The sequence below is a fragment of the Callithrix jacchus genome, chromosome 4, assembly GCF_049354715.1.
Source record: "Callithrix jacchus isolate 240 chromosome 4, calJac240_pri, whole genome shotgun sequence".
NCBI lineage: Eukaryota > Metazoa > Chordata > Mammalia > Primates > Cebidae > Callithrix > Callithrix jacchus.
The window spans coordinates 34,072,134-34,093,617 of NC_133505.1; the positions used below are offsets into that span (position 1 = coordinate 34,072,134).

General features: G+C 43.4%; 1 protein-coding gene and 1 pseudogene across 1 annotated transcript; one reads left to right on the plus strand and one right to left on the minus strand.

Moving 5' to 3' along the window:
* The first annotated feature begins 488 nt into the window (after window positions 1-488).
* On the plus strand, window positions 489-3,869 carry LOC144582059 (saoe class I histocompatibility antigen, A alpha chain-like). The gene is made up of 8 exons (XM_078368474.1): window positions 489-583; window positions 712-981; window positions 1,238-1,513; window positions 2,107-2,382; window positions 2,511-2,624; window positions 3,070-3,102; window positions 3,245-3,292; window positions 3,441-3,869. Exons 1-8 carry the CDS (start codon window positions 511-513, stop codon window positions 3,443-3,445), a joined length of 1,095 nt encoding a protein of 364 aa, XP_078224600.1. The 5' UTR covers window positions 489-510; the 3' UTR covers window positions 3,446-3,869.
* Window positions 3,870-4,955: 1,086 nt separating this feature from the next.
* Window positions 4,956-5,734, minus strand: LOC144582388 (uncharacterized; annotated as a pseudogene).
* Between the last annotated feature and the right edge of the window lie 15,750 nt (window positions 5,735-21,484).

The window sequence follows — 21,484 nt, forward strand, 5'->3', positions numbered from 1 at the left end:
TCTTGGCAGCAGGCTTCCGGGGGTGAGTTTTCTTCTAGAAGAGTCCAGGGGGACAGGTAAGGAGTGGGAGGCAGGGAGTTCAGTTCAGGGATGGGAATGCAGGGATGAAAAGTGAAGGGAGAGGGACCGGGCCCATGTCGAGGGTTTCTCTCTGGTTTCTCAGCAGCTCCTGGGCAAGACTCAGGAAGACATTGAGACAGAGCACTTGACACAGGAGGAGAGGGGTCAGGGCGAAGTCCCAGGGCCCCAGGGGTGGCTCTGACGGTATCAGACCCCGAAGGCGGTGTTTGGATTGTGGAGGCGCAGCGTTGGGGATTCCCCATCTCCGCAGAGTTTCTCTTCCTCTCCCAAACTGTGTCGGTTCCTTCTTCCTGGATACTCACGACGCGGACCCAGTTCCCACTCCCATTGGGTGCCGGGTTTCCAGAGAAGCCAATCAGCGTCCCTGCGGTCCTGGTTCTAAAGTCCGCAGTCACCCACCTAGAGTCAAATTCTCCCCAGGCGCCGAGGATGACGGTCCTGGCGCCCCGAACCCTCCTCCTGTTGCTCTCGGGGGCCCTGGCCCTGACTGAGACCGGGGCGGGTGAGTGCGGGGTGGGGAGGGAAACGGACTCTGCGGGGAGGAGCGAGGGGCCGCCAGGCGGGGACGCAGGACCCCGGAGCCGCGGCGGGAGGAGGGTCGGGCGGGTCTCAGCTCCTCCTCGCTCCCAGGCTCCCACTCCATGAGGTATTTTCACACCGCCATGTCCCGGCCCGGCCGCGGGGAGCCCCGCTTCATCTACGTGGGCTACGTGGACGACACGCAGTTCGTGCGGTTCGACAGCGACGCCGCGAGTCCGAGGATGGAGCCGCGGGCGCCGTGGGTGGAGCAGGAGGGGCCGGAGTATTGGGACGAGGAGACACGGAAAGCCAAGGCCAACGCACAGATTGACCGAGTGGACCTGCGGACCCTCCGCGGCTACTACAACCAGACCGACGCCGGTGAGTGACCCCGGCTCGGGCGCAGGTCACGACCCCTCCCATCCGCCACGGACGTCCCGGGTCTCCCAGAGTCTCCCGGTCCAAGATCCACCCGAGACTGCGGGACCTGCCCAGACCCTCGACCCGGGAGGAACTCGGGCGCCTTTACCCGGTTTCATTTTCAGTTTAGGCAAAAATCCCCGCGGGTTGGTGGGGCGGGGACCGGGACTTTTGCCTAAACTGGAAATGGGAGGAGCTGACGCGGGGGCGGGGCCAGGGTCTCACACTATCCAGTGGATGTCTGGCTGCGACGTGGGGCCGGACGGGCGCCTCCTCCGTGGGTACTGGCAGGACGCCTACGACGGCAAGGACTACATCGCCCTGAACGAGGACCTGCGCTCCTGGACGGCCGCGGACGTGGCGGCTCAGATCACCCAGCGCAAGTGGGAGGCGGCCAATGAGGCTGAGAGGATGAGAGCCTACCTGGAGGGCACGTGCGTGGAGTGGCTCCGCAGATACCTGGAGAACGGGAAGGAGACGCTGCAGCGCGCGGGTACCAGGGGCCAGGGGGAACCTCCCTGATCACCTGTAGACCTCCCGCTGGCCTTGCAGAAGGAGGGGAGGAAAATGGGACCAACACTCGAATATCGCACTCCCTCTGGTCCTGAGGGAGAGGAATCCTCCCGGGTTTCCAGATCCTGTACCAGAGAGTGACTGTGAGGGTCCGCCCTGCTCTCTGATACTATTAAGGGTTGCAGTCTCTGAGGGAAAGGAGGGAAAGTCAATCCCAGGAATACTGATCAGGCGTTCCCTGTGACCCCACAACAGCACTGGGCACCAGCATTTTCCTCTCCTGCCTTGTCCTCTGCCTCACACTCAATGTGTGCGGGGGTCTGACTCCAGCTCCTCTGAGTCCCTTAACCTCCACTCAGATCAGGACCAGAAGTCCCAGAACCCACTCAGAAACTAGAACTTTCCAAAAACCAGGACATTATTCCAGGTGCCTGTGTCCAGGCTGGTGTCTGGGTTCTGTGCTCCCTTCCCTACCCCAGGTGTCCTGTCCATTTTCAGGATGGTCACGTGGGTGCTGCAGCGGTGTCCCATGAGAGATGCAAGATGGCTGAATTTTCTGACTCTTCCCTTCAGAGCCCCCTAAGACACACGTGACCCACCACCCCGTCTCTGACCATGAGGCCACCCTGAGGTGCTGGGCCCTGGGCTTCTACCCTGCGGAGATCACACTGACCTGGCAGCGGGATGGGGAGGACCAGACCCAGGACATGGAGCTCATAGAGACCAGGCCCGCAGGGGATAGAACCTTCCAGAAGTGGGCTGCTGTGGTGGTGCTTTCTGGAGAGGAGCACAGATACACATGCCATGTGCAGCACGAGGGGCTGCCGGAGCCCCTCACCCTGAGATGGGGTAAGGAGGGAGATGGGGGTGTCATATCTCTTAGGGAAACCAGGAGCCCCTCTGGAGACCTTTAGCAGGGTTGGGGCTGGGGGCTGGGACCTGGGATCAGGGCCCCTCACCTTCTCCTCCTTTCCCAGAGCCGTCTTCCCAGCCCACCATCCCCATCATGGGCATTGTGGCTGCCTTGGCTATCCTTGGAGCACTCGCTGGAGCTGTGGTCGCTGCTGTGATGTGGAGGAAGAAGAGCTCAGGTGAGGAAGGGGTGAGGAGTGGGGTCTGAGATTTCTTGTCCCACTGAGGGTTCCAAGCCCCAGGTAGAAGTGTGTCCTGCCTGGTTACTGGGAAGCAGCATCCACACTCATGAGCCGCCCAGCCTGGGCCCTGTGTGCCAGCACTTACTCTTGTGTAAAGCACCTGTGACAATGAAGGACAGATGTATCACCTTGATGACTGTGGTGCTGGGGACCTGATCCCAGCAGTCACAGGTCACAAGGGAACGTCCCTGCTGAGGACAGTCCTTAGGAGGGAAGTTAGTCCAGGACCCACACCTGCTTTCCCTGTTTTTCCTGATCCTTCCCTGAGTCTGCAGTCACACATTTCTGGAAACTTCTCTGGGTTCCAAGACTAGGAGGTTCCTCTAGGACCTCATGGCCCTGCCACCTTTCTGAGCCCTCACAGGATATTTTCTTCCCACAGACAAAAAAGGAGGAAGCTACTCTCAGGCTGCAAGTAAGTATGAAGGAGTCTGATCCCTGAGATCACTGGGATATTGTGGTCGGGAGCCCATGGGGGAGCTCACCCAGCCCGCAGTTCCTCCTCTAGCGGCGTTTGCTATGGGCTCTGACCAGGCTCTGTTTTTGTTCAACCCCAGGAAGCGAGAGTGCGCAGGGCTCTGATGTGTCTCTCACGGCTTGTAAAGGTGAGATCTTGGGAGATGTATGTGGGGTTTTGGGGGGAACAGTGGGAATAGCTGTGTTATGGGGTTTCTTTGACTTGGATGTATTGAGCTGGTGATGGGTTGTTTAAAGTGTGACTGATATAAATTTGTTAATGAATTTTTTTTATAGTGTGAGACAGCTGCCTTGTGTGGGACTGAGGCAAGATTTATCCACACCTTCCATTTGTGACTTCGAGAACCCTAACGTCTCTTACTCCAAAGGCATCTGAATGTGTCTGTGTCCCTATAGACATAATGTGAGGAGGTGGGAAGACCAGCCCAGCCCCGTGTCCACCCTGACCCCTTCCCCATGCTGACCTGCATTCCTTCCCTGGTCACCTTTCCTGTTCCAGAGACCTGGGGCTGGGATGGCTCCATCTCTGTCTCAACTTCATGGTGCACTGAGCAGTAACTTCTTACTTTCCTATTAAAATTAGAATCTGAATGTAATTTACTTCTTCAAATTATTTCCATGAGACATTGATGGGTTAAATAAAGGAGAAGATTCCTGAAATTTGTGAGACAAAATAAATGGAAGAACTGAGAAACTTCCACAGTCCACGTGTTTCTTGTGCTGATTTGTTGCAGGGCTGGAGAGTTGATGGGACTGAGTCCAGTGGGTGTGCAGGCTACTGTGGGCTTTATGTGGTCACTGCTTGGCTGGGCCATCTTTGCTGCTCCATCATCCTTGGCCCTTCAGTAGAAGCTTGTCCCTGTAACCACAGGGACTTGAGTGTCACCTATGGTGGTCTCTACACATTGAAGTCCTGTGGTATCTGGAGACAAATTTTCAGACCCCTGTCCCTCTCACCCTCCGTCCTGGTCTCTTTGCTGGATTGTATTTTCCATCTTTCCCCCAACCTTCTTAAACAAATAGATTCTGAAACTTGCAGAGGGGAGGGCTCCCATAGTTTCTCATCATAGGTAACTTTCTGTTGGAACTCTCTTCTGCTCTATCTCCTACTTCTTCCTGCCTGAGTCGTAGTGATCCTAGGGCTGCCTTCAAACCAAACTCATGGATTTATAAAGCAGAGTCTAACTTAGATTCATATGTGGTTGGAAAATCAGACCCACAAGCCTAGGGTTATCTTTCCTAAGGGAAAAATATGGTTGTGTGCTGCAGCGTGTGGGAGGAGGGAGGCAGGGACGGAGGGCACACATGCCGCCCTGGTGAGAAAAGCTCTGGCAGCACTGATGTCAGTGTGAGATGATGTTGCTCTTCAGCTGCCACAAAACAGCATTTGGTCTGAGGCTACATTAATAAAGATATTGCCTTTACACTAGGGAGATGCCCTTCAGTGATCATTCATTTAACTGACATTTGTTATCTGCTAGGTATATGACTGCTTTTGCATTTAGAAAACATTTTAGTAAAAACAGAAGGATTTCCAGCCTTCTGGTGTATGCGTTCTAGATGCAATCTTATCCAACCTGTGGCTCACAGGCTGCATGTGGCCAAGGACAGCTTCCAATATGAGGAGGTCTCTGCTTATCTGTGGTGGCAGATATGAAAATTTTGCACATACTTTTTTTTCTTGTTTCTATTTTTTACTGCTCATCAGCTGTCATTAGTGTATTTTATGTGTGGCTCAAGACAATTATACTTCCTGTGCGGTCCAGAGAAGCCAAAAGACTGGACACCTCTTTAGGTAGAATATAGATATAGTATAAGCAGAGTAAGAGCAGAAAATGCTTGAGTTAGAACATGGCAAGTGCTGTGGGGCAGGTGATCCAGAGTGTGGGTGATCCAGCTGTTGTGCTGGGTGGTCAGCATGGGCCTCATTGCAAATGTGATCTTTGAGTGAAGACTTGAGGGATGTGAGGAGCTGTCCACAAGGATGACTGGGAAAGCTCTTTTCAGGCAGGAACCTTCAGTGCAGATGCACCAGGGCAGGAAAATGTCTGTGTTCCTGGAAGGAGGAAGAGGCCAGAAGGGCTGGACAGAGAAACTGAAATGAGGTCAGAGGTGTGGCCAGAGCAGATAGGCCTGGAGGGTGTGGGAATGGTTTTGACCTTTGCTCTGAATGACATGGGGAGTTAGAGGACAGTTTCGAAAACTGGGACATGGTAGGACTTATACTTTGAAAGCTTGTCTCTGGCTGCTGTGCTGAGAACAGAATTGAGAAGTGGGGGAAAAGTGAGGCAGCAGGGAAATGGTGGGGAAGGAGCACAGTATTCCAGGATGGAGATGCTGGTTACCTTGACTGGGGTGTGAGCAGGGTAAATGGTGGGAAGTGATGGGATTCTGGATGAATTTGAAGATGGACTTCACAGCACTTACTAATGGATTGCATCTATGGTGTGAGAAAGAAGAATCAAGGACACCCACAGTGTTGGACTGAGTGAGTAAAAGGGTGGAGCTGCTGTCAGTGAAGATTGGGAGACTCCCGCAGGAGCATATGGAGGAGAGGCCATCGCAGGCATTCAGTGGAGGAGACATGTACGAGGAGTGCAGGTGAGGGGCCCGGATGCCTCTGCAGCTACAGCTTCATCATCCAGTTACTCTCCTGCTTCCACCTGCTGTGTCTCAGAGCCAGGGCACTGATTCTCCCCTGGGCTGTCTGCACAGGTAGGTGAAGGTCAGGGAAGTTATGATCTGCTGTTGGTTATAATAAGGCATGGATTATTGTGCTTTCTCAGATAATTAAAGAAATAATAAGAGAAATTGTAACTGAAACAGTTATTTGGAAGACCACAATAATGCAAAGTTTCTTATTCATCTAAAGAAGGCAACAGAAGAAAAATAGTTGAGTGAAAAACAGATAATATTAGAAGGCAGCAAATGACAATGCACAGACTTAAACCCAATGAGGCCAACAAAGACATTAAACGTAATGGACTCACAGACTCCAATGACAAGATAAACAGTGCAGAGGGGGAAAAAGAAGTCAATCCATAAATAACCACAGGCTATTTACAAAAGCCATAAATTTCAGTAGAAGATACAGAAAATTTGAAAGTAAAGGATAGAAAAGAAATGCCAGACACACATTCATGGGAACCACATGGAGATGCTGTTCCACATGAGAAATTACAGGACATGAATCTCATGAGACACAGAGTCAGTGCAGACAGCTCACAATGTCTTCACTGTTCTTCAGAGACAGGGTCTGTTGCCCAGGCTGAAATGCAATGGTGATATCATACCTCACTGTAACCTCACATCCTGGTCTGAAGTGATTCTCCTGCCTCAGCTTCCTGAGTAGCTAGGACTACAGGTGTGAGCCCCCACAGCTGGCTATAATGTCTCATTTTCTCATGTGATGTGGTGTGATCAAGGAAACAATGTCATGCCACGTGTTTGACTTGCAGTAGGTGCACAACAAATATCAGAGGAATGAAGAAATAAAACCACTTAGTAATTCAGGCCATGTCCACATCTACATTTTACAGATGAGGAACAACATCTCAAACAAGTAAAAAAAAATATAAATGGATTTACATCATCCAGAGCAGAATCGATAACACATTCCCTGTGCTAAAGGAATCAGAGCTCTACTGAGGTCATAGCGGTACCATGAATTGCTACTAGATTTGGAAGTGACACATTTTAATGTATACTAAACAAAGTGTGTGCAAGGAATAACAATGCAGAGATAAAGGAGGAAAATGGATTTTTTAAAAGAGCGACAAAATCTTTAATTTTTAAAAGTGGATTTATGTGGACCAAAGCAGGCATTTTAGCCACCCAGTGATGTATGTCTCCAAATCATATTGCAAGTTATAAAAAATGGTGTAAACCTAAAGTTATCATCTAATGGCAAGTCAAGCAGAAAAATATCTTTTTCCCAAAGTAAAATGTTTTTATATGAAGATTTCTAATAATGTACAGTGACATCTAGTGGAGGCAAACTGGTGTTACAATCCATTAAAATAAACAGGTGTCAAACTCCACTGTCATAATTACGGTGTATACTACCCTCATTAATAATGGTAATCTTAATCCTCGTATTCTAACTCGATATTTTAAACCCTTTTGTAAAATTTATCTCCTTTCACCTAGAAGCAATCAAACTCCAAGTGGTGCTGAAAACAGCCACACATGGTCATGTCATTCTTCTGAAGACTCTTAAATCAACCTCAGGAAAAGCCCCAACTGCTGTCCCCCACACAACACCCCCTTCTCAGCAGAAAGTGGCCAAAAATAATCATTGCCCAACACCTCCTAACAGCAGTTACAGTTATCACTCCTGAGAGGAATAATACAGAAGTTATTAAGAAATTATTTTAGACAGAGAGGATAAAAGAGTTCTCAGTGGAATTTTTCTTTCATAAAAACCAGTCCCAAAACTATTTCTTTTCTAACAGAAAGCCTGAAAAGCGGCAAACTGGAAGTTTGCATATGTAAATGCCGGCAGCTGTACTAAAAGCCAGGTACACCCAACATGGCGGTTCCCCCTCCCTTTTCTTTGTCTACTCATGTGTGAGTTTCATGGCACCAGTCAAAGCCGAGTGTGCAGGTCAGGATGCCAGGCAGGTAGAGGCTACATTTGCATAATAAAAGACTAGGGTGGGAGGGCCAGTTTCTTCACAGGCTATGTAAATGGCACACCTGGTCCAGCCAATCCCCTGAGCCCTATGTAAATCAATCACTGCCTCCTAAAGCCTCTCCATAAAGTCGGTTGCATCCCACCCCAAATCCTGAAATCCAATTGGAGCAACCTGTCTTCTCTGTATGATAAAGATTTCTCTCTCTTCTTTGTCTATTAAACTTTCTGCTCCTTAACCTGCTCCACATGTATGTCCTTGTCATTAACCATCACAGGACAACAAGCATGGGTATGTACCCCAAACAGTGCCATTTCAACACAACTGGAGGTAGTGAGTGTGGTGCATTTTTTGAGGCCTCGGTGAACCTGATAGGACACACCTGAGGGGAAGCCATCACACAGTCTGCAGGCTTTGGCCATCAGTGTAGAAGACACAGGTCCTCATCTCTCCACAGGTGCCATTATGGCCAGAGCCGCCTCTCTGCATGGGTAGTGAGGCTTGGCCCTTCCACTGAACACAGTGACAGGGATCTCTCCAGAGATGGAGATATTATTCCTCCCCTAAAATGGTTTAACCTCATGCTTTTTCTGCTTTACAGGAAAGCTGACTCTGGCTGGTATCCAGTGAAGAAATCCCAGGCACACAGGAGGGACAGGTGGATTTCAGGGCTGTGCTTGATCTGGGAAAGGAAGAGCACTGATCACCAGGTGGCGCCATTTTGCTGCTCCTGCACCTAGAAGGTGGACTCTGGGGCTGAGCGGCAGGGTGGGGAGAGGATGTCATTCCTCATTTTCCAGGTTCCAAGTAAAAACCCTCCTGCCCTGCCCATCCGGTTCTTCCTGAATCCTCAATCTAACAAGGACTGTGTTTTCTTTTTCTTTTTTTTTTAACTTCAAGTTCTGGAATACATCTGCAGAGCATGCAGGTCTGTTACATAGGTATCCATGTGTCATGATGGTTGCTGCTCCCATTAATGCTCTCCCTCCCCTTCTGCTCCACCCCCTGACAGGCCCCAGTGTATGATGCTCCCCTCCCAGAGTCCATGTATTCTCATTGTTCAACCCCCATTTATGAGTGAGAACATGTAGTGTTTGGTTTTCTGTTCCTGTGTTAGTCTGCTGAGAATGATGGCTCCCAGCTTCATCCATGTCCCTGCAAAGGACATGAACTCATTCTTTTTTATGGCAGCAAGAACTGTCTTTTTCTCAGACAGGTCTTTTTGACCAGGCAGGCCTTTTTGACCCAGAAAAGTGGATGTGATTGTTAGGTTAACCACATCCTGTTTTATTGTGTTGCCAGTAAAATGAAATCAAAATACATACCTCATAAATTATAAAAGAACCCGTAATAAGCAAATATTTATAATGTACTGACACCACTGAGGTTCCTCTAAGTGTGGGCACAGCTGCAGACACACCTTGCCCCTTGAGTCAAGACACTGGTTAGAGAAAAATGGGAAGAAACCCCAGTCACTGCAAAAAGGGCCCCATGGAAGAGGCCTAGCAGGGGAGTCTGCTGTCCCAGGTCCATCATATTTGCGGATGACTCCCCCTTCCGGGAAGGACATTTTTTACAAAAATTATTTTTATATCCACTTTAGTTCTGAAATTGCAGAATGTCTAGACCCAGCACTGGTCGGTTATACTATCTCTTTCTTTCCTATAAAATGCTGTGCCAAAGGGTGCCCTTATACACTCCTATCCTCTTCCTGGAGAGAAGCAAAATAATAATGGACAACATTGAAATATATAAACTGACTTTAAATATGGGCTGTCAGAAGTAGCTACTGAAAGATTGATTCCACCAAAATGAGGGAAGGTAAAGAAAAAAACCATCTGCACACCCATGCCCATAGCAGCATTAATCACAACAGCCACAAAATGGAGGCAACCAAAGCACCACTTAAGAGATAAATTGATCAGAAAAATGTGGTACATGCAGACAATGGAATATTATTCAGCCTAAAAAGAGGAAATCCTGTTCTATGCTACGAACCTGGAGAACATGGCTAAGTAAAATAAGCCAATCACAAAGAAGCTCCAATACTGCACAATTCCATTTATATGAGGTGTCTGAACCCTTAGAACCTGAAAGTAGTATGGTGATTGCCAAGGGCTGGGCGGGGGGAATGGGGATTAATGAGGAGTTTTTGTTCAATGAGCATAAAGTTTCAGTTTTGTAAGATAAAAAGTTATCGGGATCTGTGGCACAACAGTGTGCTTACAGATAACACTACAGTACTGCACACTTCAAAACAGTTGAGATACCAAATTTTATGTAATATGTTTTCTGGCACAATGAAAAAAAAAAAGCCCTGTTACTAATTGAGGAGAAAAAGCACATAAATTCATTAAAAATATGCTAGTGTATGCTCACCATGAAGAAAGTGATACAGAAAACCATGAGAGATCCTTGCTATCATCCATGAACCAGCAGATTCGGCATCTCATGTAAGGAGACAGAAAGACTCAAAGGCTCAGTCTTGACATCTTGAAGCAGTTTGAATTTTGGAAGGACCCCAGGTGGCTCCACTTCGTGTAAAAGCACTGTCCCAGACGGTGATGGAGGGACATCCTAGGATGGTGGCTCTGCTCATAGGTAGAAGCGTCCGTTTCATATGGGAGAATACCAGAAGGGCCCAGGAGTGATATTTCCAAGAAAGTAAAATTAATAGAATGCCCAAAGTTTCTAACTTATTGAAGAGTCATACAAACAGAAGAGATATCAAAGTTAAATTAATAAGAGTTATTTAGAAAATAAACAAAAACAAGGCAAGTATTAACTCCAGGAGGAACAAATGTGCCAGAAGTGAGAAGTATTAAAGTTGACATGTGAGAGTATTAGTCACGGAAAAGGAAACACGGCATGACTGAACTAAACATAATTACTATATAATACACTGGGAAGAGGAAGGAATGGGAAGGGTGAAAGAGAACAAGTGCTCTAACTATGGCACCCGCCCACCACTGTGCTGGGCAACAATGGCTGTGACTGAAAAAAAAACAACAAGCAGTATCAATAAACAAATGGTACTTAGAGATACGGAGGTCAAGTCAAAAACGTCAGCTAAGAATGTTGAAAGTGTTTGCTCCCTAGAAAAGCAGAGATTGGGCCGGGCGCGGTGGCTCAAGCCTGTAATCCCAGCACTTTGGGAGGCTGAGGCGGGTGGATCACGAGGTCAACAGATCGAGACCATCCTGGTCAACATGGTGAAACCCCGTCTCTACTAAAAATTACAAAAAATTAGCTGGGCACGGTGGCGCGTGCCTGTAATCCCAGGTACTCAGGAGGCTGAGGCAGGAGAATTGCCTGAACCCAGGGGGCGGAGGTTGCGGTGAGCCGAGATTGTGCCATTGCACTCCAGCCTGGGTAACAAGAGCGAAACTCCGTCTCAAAAAAAAAAAAAAAAAGAAAAGGAAAGCAGAGATTGGTAAGAAGCACAGAAGGCACTCATTTTTCGCAAGGAATCCTGTGCAAATATTTGACTCTTTCAATTATGGACAATTGTAAATTTGATTGAAATAAAAGCAAAACTTCAATGAATATGCAAGTTTATGCCTAATGACAACTGTATTCAACAATGATATAACTAAATATAATTATAATTATATTTTAATTATATTATATATAATATACATAATTATTATATTATATTATAATTTAATTATATTTAGTTATAACAATATAACAATGATATTACTAAAACATAAAAATAACACAGTCATGCATAAATGTGTATGTAACATTCAACTCTGAATAAAAACATGGAAGAATATGTCGATAAACACATCTCTGGATGAACAGCCCACAAATGAATTCTCTACCCCATCTCATTTATTGGTTGCCCTGTGAACTGAGGCAGCGGGTATCAGGACCTAAGGTCTCTCATCCTTCTCTTGCTTCCGGCAGGTCCTGCATCTCCTCCTACTGCACAGAGGGCTCTCATCCCTGCCTTGTGTCTGTTTTGACAGCCCTGCCACGTCACTGACGCTCTTAGAAGGACCCTGATAGGAGAAGATGTTGATGCTTGCTGTACTCATCCAGATTCCCAGTTCATTTATTCTTCATCAATTTTGTCCACACCTCCCGAGCACGCACTTCACTCCAGAAGCAGACTGACTCTATTCTTATTTCATTGCCCACAATTCTTTTTCTTTTCAATTTTTGTGAGTACATGGTAGATGTATTTCTTCATGGAGTACATGAGATGTTATAATACAGACATGCAATGTACAATAATCACATGACAGAGAATGGGGTATCCATCCTATCAAGGATTTATCCTTAGTGCTACAAACAATTCAATTACATGATTTTAGTTACTTTAAAATGTACAGTTAAGTTTTATTGACTATAGTCACACTGTCATATAATCAAATAGTCATATTCATTCATTCTATATTTTTGTAACCATTGACCATTTCCACCTCCCCTCTACCGCCCTTCCCAGCCTCTAGTAACCATCATCCCACTTTCTATGCCTGTGAGTTTCATTGTTTTGATTTTTACATCCCACAAATAAGTAAGAATATGCTATGTTTGTCCTTTTGTGCTTATTTCACTTAACATAATGATTTCCAGTTTCATCCATGTTGTTGCAAATGACAGAATCTCATTCTTTTTATGGCTGAATAGTACTCCATTGTGTATATACTGCATTTTCTTTATCCATTAATTTGTTGATGGACACTTTTTTTGCTGCCAAATCTTAGCGTGAACAGCGCTGCAGCAAACACGGGAGTGTAGTTGTATCTTTAATAAATTAATTTCCTGTCTTTGGGGTTTATACCCAACAGTAGAATTGCTGGATCATATGATGGTTCTACTTTTAGTTTTTTGAGGGATCTCCAAACTGATCTTCATAGTGGTTGTACTAATTTACATTCCCACCAACAGTGCACGAGGGTTCCCTTTTCTCACCAGTGTTTGCTATTGCCTGTCTTTTGGATAGAAGCCACTTTAATGGGGGCGAGACGACAATTCACGGCTTTGATTTGAATTTCTCTGTAGTTTCATGATGTTAAACATCTTTTCATATGCCTGCCTGCCATTTGTATGTCTTCTTTTCAAAAGTGTCTATGCAAATCTTTTGCCCATTTTTGAATGGATTATTGCAATTTTCCCTATGGAGTTGTTTGAGCTTCTTGTGTATTCTGGTTATAAATCCCTTGTCAGTTTAGCAGTTTTCAAATATTTCCTTCTATTCTGTGGGTTGTCTCTCCACTTTGCTGATTGTTTCCTTTGCTGCGCAGAAGCTTTTTAACTTGATGTGATTCCATTTGTCCATTTGTGCTTTAGTTGCCTGAACTTGCGGTGTATTGCTCAAGAAATTCTTTCCCCAACAAATGTCCTGGAGATTTTCTCAATGTTTTCTTATGGGAGTTTCATAGTTTAAGGCCTTGAAGTCTTTAATCAATTTTGATCTTATTTTCATATATGGCAAAATATACAGGTCTAGATTCATTCTTCTGTATATGGATCTCCAGTTTTCCCAGCACTGTTTGTTGAAGTGATTTTCTTCAGTGTATGCTCTTGATACCTTTGTCAAAAATGAGTTCATTGTATGTGTATGGACCTGTTTCTGGACTCTCTGTTCTGTTCCATTGTCCTATGTGTCTGTTTTTCTGTCAGTGCCATGCTGTTTTGGTGACTATAGCTCTAATATAATTTGAAGTCAGGTTATGGGATTACTCCAGATTAGTTCTTTTTGCTTAGTACTGCTGTGGCTATTCTGGGTCTTTTGTGGTTCCATATAAATTTTAGAATTTTTTTCTATTTCTGTGAAGAATGCCGTTGGTATTTTGATAGGGATTGCATTGAAATCTGTAGATTGCTTTGGGTAGTATGGACATTTTAACAATATTTATCCTTCCAACCCATGAACATGGAGTATTTTTCCATTATGTAGTTTCCTCTTCAATTTCTTTCATCAGTGTTTTATAGTGTTTATTGTAGAGATCATTCACTTATTTGCTTAATTACCAGGTATTTAGTTTTACTTCTGGCTATTGTAAATGGGATTGCTTTTTAGTTTCTTTTTCAGATTGTTCGCAGTTGACATATAGGAATGCTACTGATTTTTGTATGTTGATTTTGAATTCTGCAACTTTACTGAATTTATCAATTCCAATAGTTTTTTGTGAAGTCTTTAGGTTTTTTTAAATATAAGATTATATCATCTGTAAACAAGGATAATTTGACTTCTTCTTTTCCAATCTGTATGCCCACTATTTCTTTCTCTTGTCTGATTGCTCTAAGATTCCCGCTGAATAACAGTGGTGAAAGTGGGCATCCTTGTCATGTTCCAGATCTTAGAGAAAAGGCTTTTTCCTCCATTCAGTATGGTACTAGCTGACAGTCCCTTGTATAAAACTTTTATTATGTTGAGGTATGTTACTAATGGACCCAGTGTTTTTAGCATTTTTATCATGAGGGGAGGTTGAATATTATCAAATGCTTTTCAGCATCAATTGAAATGATCATATGGCTTTTAATTATTCATTCTGTTGATATGATGTATCTCACTGATTGGTTTGCATAGGTTGAACCATTCTTGCATCCCTGGGATAAATCCCACTTGGTTATAATGAATGCTCTTTCTAATGTATTGTTGAATTCATTTTACCAGTATTTTGTTGCAGACGTTTGCATCGGTATTTATCAGAGATACTGGCCTGTAGTTTTTGTTGTAGTGTTTTTGTTTTGTTTTGATATCTTTTGCTGGCTTTGGTACCAGGATAACACTCATAGAATGAGCTTGGAAGTATTCTCCCCTTGTCTATTTTTTGGAATAGTTTCAGTAGAAATGATATTAGATGGTATTAGTTTTTCTTTAATCGTATGGTAAAATTCAGCAGTGACGCTATGAGGTCCCAGGCTTTTCTTCACCCGGACACTTACTACACTTTCAATCTTACTTACTATTAGTCTATTCAGGTTTGGCATTTCTTCCTACTTCAATCTTGTTAAGTTTTATATGTCTAGGAATTTGTTCATTTCTTCTAGATTTTCCAATTTGTGGGCAATTTATAGTATCTTCTAATGATTCCTTGAATTTCTGCAGTATCAACTGTAATGCCTTCTTTTTCATTTCTGATTTTGTCTATTTTGGTCTTCTCTCTCTCTTTTTTGTTACTCTAGCTAAAGGTTTGTCAATTTAGGTTAACTTTTCAGAAAACCAAGAATTTTTGTCATTGATCTTTTGTATTTTTTTGCACTTCAAATTCATGCTCTGCTATTTCTTTTCTTCTACTAATTTTAGGTTTGGTTTGCTCTGCTTCTTCAATTTCTATTTTTTGGTTTTTGGTTTTTGTTTTTTACAGAGTTTCACTCTGTTGCCTAGGCTGGAGTATAGTGGCACAATCTCGGCTCACTGCAACCTCCTCCTTCCAGGTTGAAATCATTCTCATGTCTCAATAGCTGCAATTACAGATGAGAACCACAGTGCCCGGCTGCTCTTCTAGTTCTTTAAGATGTATCATTAGATTGGGTTGTTTTTGTTTTTGTCTTTAAGATGCATCATTAGATTGTGTTGTTTTTGTTTTTGTTTTTTGAGACAGAGTTTTGCTCTTGTTACCTAGGCTGGAGTTCAGTGGCGCAATCTTGGTGCACCACAATCTCTGCCTCCTGGGTTCAAGCCATTCTCCTGCTTCAGCCTCCCGTATAGCTGGGATTGCAGGCACCCACAACCCAGCTACTTTTTGTAATTTTAGTAGAGCTGACATGTCACCATGTGGGCCAGGCTGGTCTCGAACTCTGACATCAGTTGATCCACCCCCCTCAGCCTCCCAAAGTGCTGGGATAACAGATATGATCCACCACACCTGGCCTAGATTGTTTATTTGAGATTTTTTTCTTTTTTGATTTAGGTGCTTACTAAAATAGACATCTATTTTAGTACTGTTTTCGCTGTATCTCATAGGTTTTGGTATATTTCCATTATCATTTGTTTTAAAAACCTTTTTAGTTTTCTTCTTAATTTCTTCATCAATCCACTGGCCATTCAGGAGCGTATTGTTTACTTTCCATGTGTTTGTATAGTTCCCAAACTCCTCTTGTTATTGATTTCTAGTTTTATCTAGACTTTAGTCAGAGAAGTTGTTTGGTATTATTTCAATTTGTGTAATGTTTTAAGACCTGTTTTGTGACCTAACATTTGCTCTATTCTTGAGAATGATCCATGTGCTGAAGGAAAGAATTTGTATTCTGCAGTTTTTGGATGGGATGTTCTGTATGCTTCCTGAGAACTGGATATTTCAAACATCTGAGTTTCTGATGTAGGCTATTTCAAACTGGTCTAACCCCCATAATTTACAGTAGGTAGTCCTAAACCATAAGGTACAACAGAGTTTGTGTATTTAAATTTTTAACCTTTCAGAACTAAAGAAAGGGCTAGGCTTTGGGTCAGTTCGAATCCCCAACATGAGAATTGAATCCCATAATCATATAAATTAAGAAACAATGATAAATATGCCTAAGGTAGATTACCTAGTTTTATGTTACTGTGTATATTTATTTGTTTTTGTTTTTCCTGCATCTTAATAGAATCTTAAAGAGATGAGCATTCTGTCCTGGCCTCTGCAGAATGAGCCTGTCTTTGTTTTGATTATTTTTTTATATATATATTTTATTGCATTTTAGGTTTTGGGGTACATGTGAAGAACATGCAGTATTGTTGCATAGGTCCATACATGGCAATGTGGTTTGCTGCCTTCCTGCCATCACCTATGTCTGGCATTTCTCAAGTGTCTGTTTATATCCTACACCCACTTTTCAATGGGCTTGTTTTTTTCTTGTAAATCTGTTTTAGTTCTTTGTAGATGATGAATATTAGCCATTTGTCAGATGGGTAGATTGCAAAAACATTTTCCCATTCTGTTGGTTGCTGATTCACTCTAATGATAGTTTTTTTTTTCTGTCCAGAAGCTCTGGAATTTAATTAGGTCCCATTTGTCTATTTTGGCTTATTTTTGTCAGGTTTGTCAAAGATCAGATGGTTGCAGATGTGTGACATTGCCTCCAAGGCATCTGTTCTGTTCCATTGGTCTGTATCTCTGTTTTCGTACCAGTACTGTGCTGTTTTGATTACTGTAGCCTTGTAGTATAGTTAGAAGTCTGGTAGTGTGATGCAGCCAGCTTTGTTCTTTTTGTTTAGAATTGACTTGGCTACGAGGGATCTCTTTTGGTTCCATATGAAGTTTAAGGTGGTTTTTTCTAGTTCTGTGAAGAACACCATTGGTAGTTTGATGGGGATAGTGTTGAATCTTTAAATTACTTTGGACAATATGGCCATTTTCACGATATTGATTCTTCCTAACTATGAGGATGGAATGTTTCTCCATCTGTTTGTGTCCTCTCTTATTTCATTGAGCAGTGGTTTGTAGTTCTCCTTGAAAAGTTCCTTTACATTCCTTGTTAGTTGTATTTCTAGGTATTTTATTCTCTTTGTAGCAATTGATCCCAGTCTGAGTTCAAGTCCTTGTTAATTTTCTGTCTTGTTGATTTGTCTAATATTGACAGTGGAGTGTTAAAGTCTCCAGGTATTATTGAATGGGAGTCTAAGTGTTTTTGTAAGTCCTTAAGAACTTGCTTTATGTATCTGGGTCGTCCTGCATTGGGTGCATATATATTTAGGAACATTAGCTCTTCTTGTTGCATTGATCCTTTTACCATTATGTAATGTCCTTTGTCTCTTTTGCTCTTTGTTGGTGTAAAGTCTATTTTATCAGAGACGGGGATTGCAGCTCCTGTTTTCTTGTGCTCTCCATTTGCTTGGTAAATATTTCTCCATCACTTTATTTTGAGCCTATGTGTATCCTTGCATGTGAGATGGGTTTCCTGGATACAGCACACTGAAGGGTTTTGACTTTTTATCCAATTTGCCAGTCTGTGTCTTTTGATTGGGGCATTTAGCCCATTTACATTTATGGTTAATATTGTTATGTGTGAATTTGATCCTGCCATTTTGATGCTAGCTGGTTGTTTTGCCTGTTAGTTGATGCAGTTTCTTTATTTTGTCAATGCTCTTTACCATTTGGTATGTTTTTGGAGTGACTGGTACTGGTTGTTCCTTTCTGTGTTTAGTGCCTCTTTCAGGAGCTCTTGTAAAGCAGGCCTGGGGGTGATGAAACCTCTGAGTAATTGCTTGTTTGTAAAGAATTTTATTTCTCCTTCGCTTATGAAACTTAGTTTGGTTCAATATGAAATTCTAGGTTAAAAATTCTTTTCTTTAAGGATGTTGAATATTGGTCCCCCACTCTCTTCTGGCTTGTAAGGGTTTCTGCTGAGAGATCCACTGTGAGTCTGATGGGCTTCCCTTTGTGGTTAGCCTGACCTTTCTCTCTGGCTGCCCTTAGCATTTCTCCTTCATTTCAACCCTGGTGAATCTGACAATTATGTGCCTTGGGGTTTGCTCTTCTTGAGGAATGGTGTTCTCTGTATTCCCTGGATTTGAATATTGGCCTTCCTTGCTAGGTTGGGGAAGTTTCCCTGGATAATATTCTGAAGAGTGTTTTCCAGCTTGGATTTATTCTCTCCATCACATTCAGGTACACTTATGAAATATAGATTAGGTCTTTTCACATAATCCCATATTTCTTGGAAGCTTTGTTCATTTCTTTTTGCTCTTTTTTCTCAATCTTGCCTTCTCATCTTATTTCATTGAGTTAATCTTCAATCTCTGATATCCTTTCTTCTGCTTGGTCAATTCAGCTATTGAAACTTTCGTATGCTTCATGAAGTTCTTGTGTTGTGTTTTTCAGCTCCATCTACTCATTTATATTCCTCTATAAGCTGTTTATTCTCAATAGCATTTTGTCAAGCATTTTTTCAAGGTTTTTAATTTTTTTTCATTGGGTTGGAACTTGTTCTTTTAGCTCAGAGAAATTTGTCATTACCCACCTTCTGAAGCCTGTTTCTGTCAATTCATCACACTCGTTCTCCACCCAGCCTTGTTCCCTTGCTGGTGAGGAGTTGTGATCCTTGGAGGAGGAGAGACATTCTAGTTTTGGGTGTTTTCATCCTTTTTGTGCTGGTTTTTTCCCATCTTTGTGGATTTATCTACCTGTGGTCTTTGTAGTTGGTAACTTTCAGATGGGGTCTCTGAGTGGACATCCTTTTTGTTGATGCTGAAGTTATTTCTTTCTGTTTCTTAGTTTTTCTTCCAACAGCCAGACACCTCTACTGTAGGACTGCTGGAGGTTCACTCCAGACCCTGCTTGCCTAGGGATCACCTGCAGCAGCTGCAGAACAGTAAGGGTTGATGCCAGTTTCTTCTTCTGCTACATTTTCCCCAGAAGGATACCCATCAGATATCAGTCTGAGCTCTCCTTTATGAGGTGACTCTTTGGATATATGGGGCTTGAAGAGCTGATTGAGGAAACAGTCTGTCCTTTATTGGAGCTGAAGTGCTGAGCTTTGAGCTCTGTTGTTCCATTCAGAGCTGCTGGGCCAGTACATTTAAGTCTGCTGCAGTGGAACTCATAATTGCCTATTTTTTCCCCAGGTGCTCTTTCCCAGGAAGGTAGGGCTTTCTTTATAATTTCTGTCATGCTGTTGCCTTTTTTCTGGGTTTCTCTGCCCAGAGAGGAGGTAGCCTAGTCACAGTCTGCCAGCAGTGGTATTACTGAACTGCTGTGGGCTCTTCCAAGCTGCTCTGTGAACTTCCTTGCAGTTTTGTTTATAGGGGTGTGATTAGAACTGCTTCAGTAATGGCATTCTGTCTCTGTAATGGCAGATTCTCTCTGTAATGGTGGACTGTCTCGGTAATGGCGGGCTGCCTCGGTAATGGTGGACTTCCTCGGTAATGGTAAACTGCCTCAGTAATGGCAGAGTACCTTGGTAGTGCTTAACTACCTCAGTAATGGCGGCTGCCCTTTCCCCACAGAGCTGGACCATCCTGGGTCCAGCTGTGTTTGCTGTGAAACTCTCAATCCATAGTGCTTTAGATTGCTAGTCTTTGTGGGGGTGGGGTCAGCTAAGCCAGATGACCTGGCTCCCTGTTTCAGTCCCCCTTTTTTTCAGTTGAATTGGTGACTCTGTCTCCCAGGCAGTCCAGTCATCAATTGAAACAGCACCCAAATTTGTGAGAGTTTTTGTGCAGAGACCTGTTGTGCCAGCTGAAACAGCTGCGCTGGAGACTCGTGGTGGTTTTTCACCCAGGAATCTCCTGACCTGGCTCCCTGTTTCAGTCTGCCTTTTTTTTTTTTAGTTGAATGGGTGCCTCTGTCTCCCAGGCATTTCAGTCGCCAGTTGAAAAGGTGCTCGTATTTGTGTGAGTTTTTGTGTGGAGACCCACTGCCCTGGCTGAAACAGCTGTGCTGGAGACTCATGGCACTTTTTCACCTGGGCATCTCCTGGTCTGTGGGAAATAAAAATTTGTTTGGAAATGCGGTGAGCACTCACCCTTTGCGTTTTTGCTGGGAGCTGCAATCCAGAGCTGTTCCTATTCAGCCATCTTGGATCTCTCCCCCAGAAGGAGCCTTTCTTTAGCCAGAGACAAGCAGGGGATTAAGGTTAATATCACCCTCAGGGTCAAGGGGCTGCAGAGCCTTCTGAGGCCAGTGTGCTGATGGCCCCCTCAAAATTGCATCTTACCTAGCAGTTTGGTAGGACCAGATCACTGACAGTAATAATTGTAGCTTTCATAGAAAGTCTTACGAAGATGGTGGCTGAGAGATATTGAAATCCAACCATTACATTACTGTGAGAGCTTGTGTCAGAGATCCTGATGGACATTTTCTGCTCCTGCCACAGGTGAACTTCACAGCAACCTTTCAAGAGAGCTCTTTTCATTTCACTATTCTTGCATGTGGATGTCCAGTTGTTCTGGCACCATTTGTTAAAAATAATCTTTTATCCATTTTATCATCTTTCTGGTTTGTCAAAGATTAGTTGACTCTAATTATGTGGGTCTATTTCTGGGCTCTCTACTCTGTTCCACTGATTTATTTGATGATTCCTTGACCAATACAACACTATCTTGATTATTGGAGTTTTTTGTATGTCTTGAAGTCAAGTAGTGTCACTCCTCTGACTTTGTTCTATATTGTGCTGGCTATTCTGAGTCTCTCGTGCTTTCATAAAATAAAATAAAAAATTCTTTAGATTAGATCATTTTGCCAATATTCATATAACTTGCTGAGATTTTTGTTGGGATTTCATTGATTCTATAAATTGAGTTGGGAAGAACCAATATTTAACAATATTGAGTCTTCCTGTCCATGAACATAGATCACCTCTTCACTGATTTAGTTCTTTTTTTTTTAAATCAGAGCTTTGTAGTCTTCCTCACATAGATCTTGTACATTTTTTGTTAGATTTATACTTAAGTTTTTCACTTTTGGTCATGCTAATGTAAATGACATTGCCTTTTTAATTTCAAATTTCAATTGTTCACTGCTGTATAGAGAAAAGTGATTGACTTCTATATTAAACTTATTCCATATAAACTTTCTATAATCCCTTGTTTTGGTTTTGTGGTTGATTCTTTCAAATATTCTAAATTGTCAATCATGACATCTGTAAACAAAGACAGTTTTATTTCTTCTTTCTCACTCTGTATACCTCTTATTTCCTTTTATTGGTCTTATTGTATTAGCCAGGACTTCCAATGCAATGTTGAAAAACAGTGGTGAGAGGGGACATCCTTGGCTTATTTCTGATCTCAGTCAAGCTTCCAGTTTC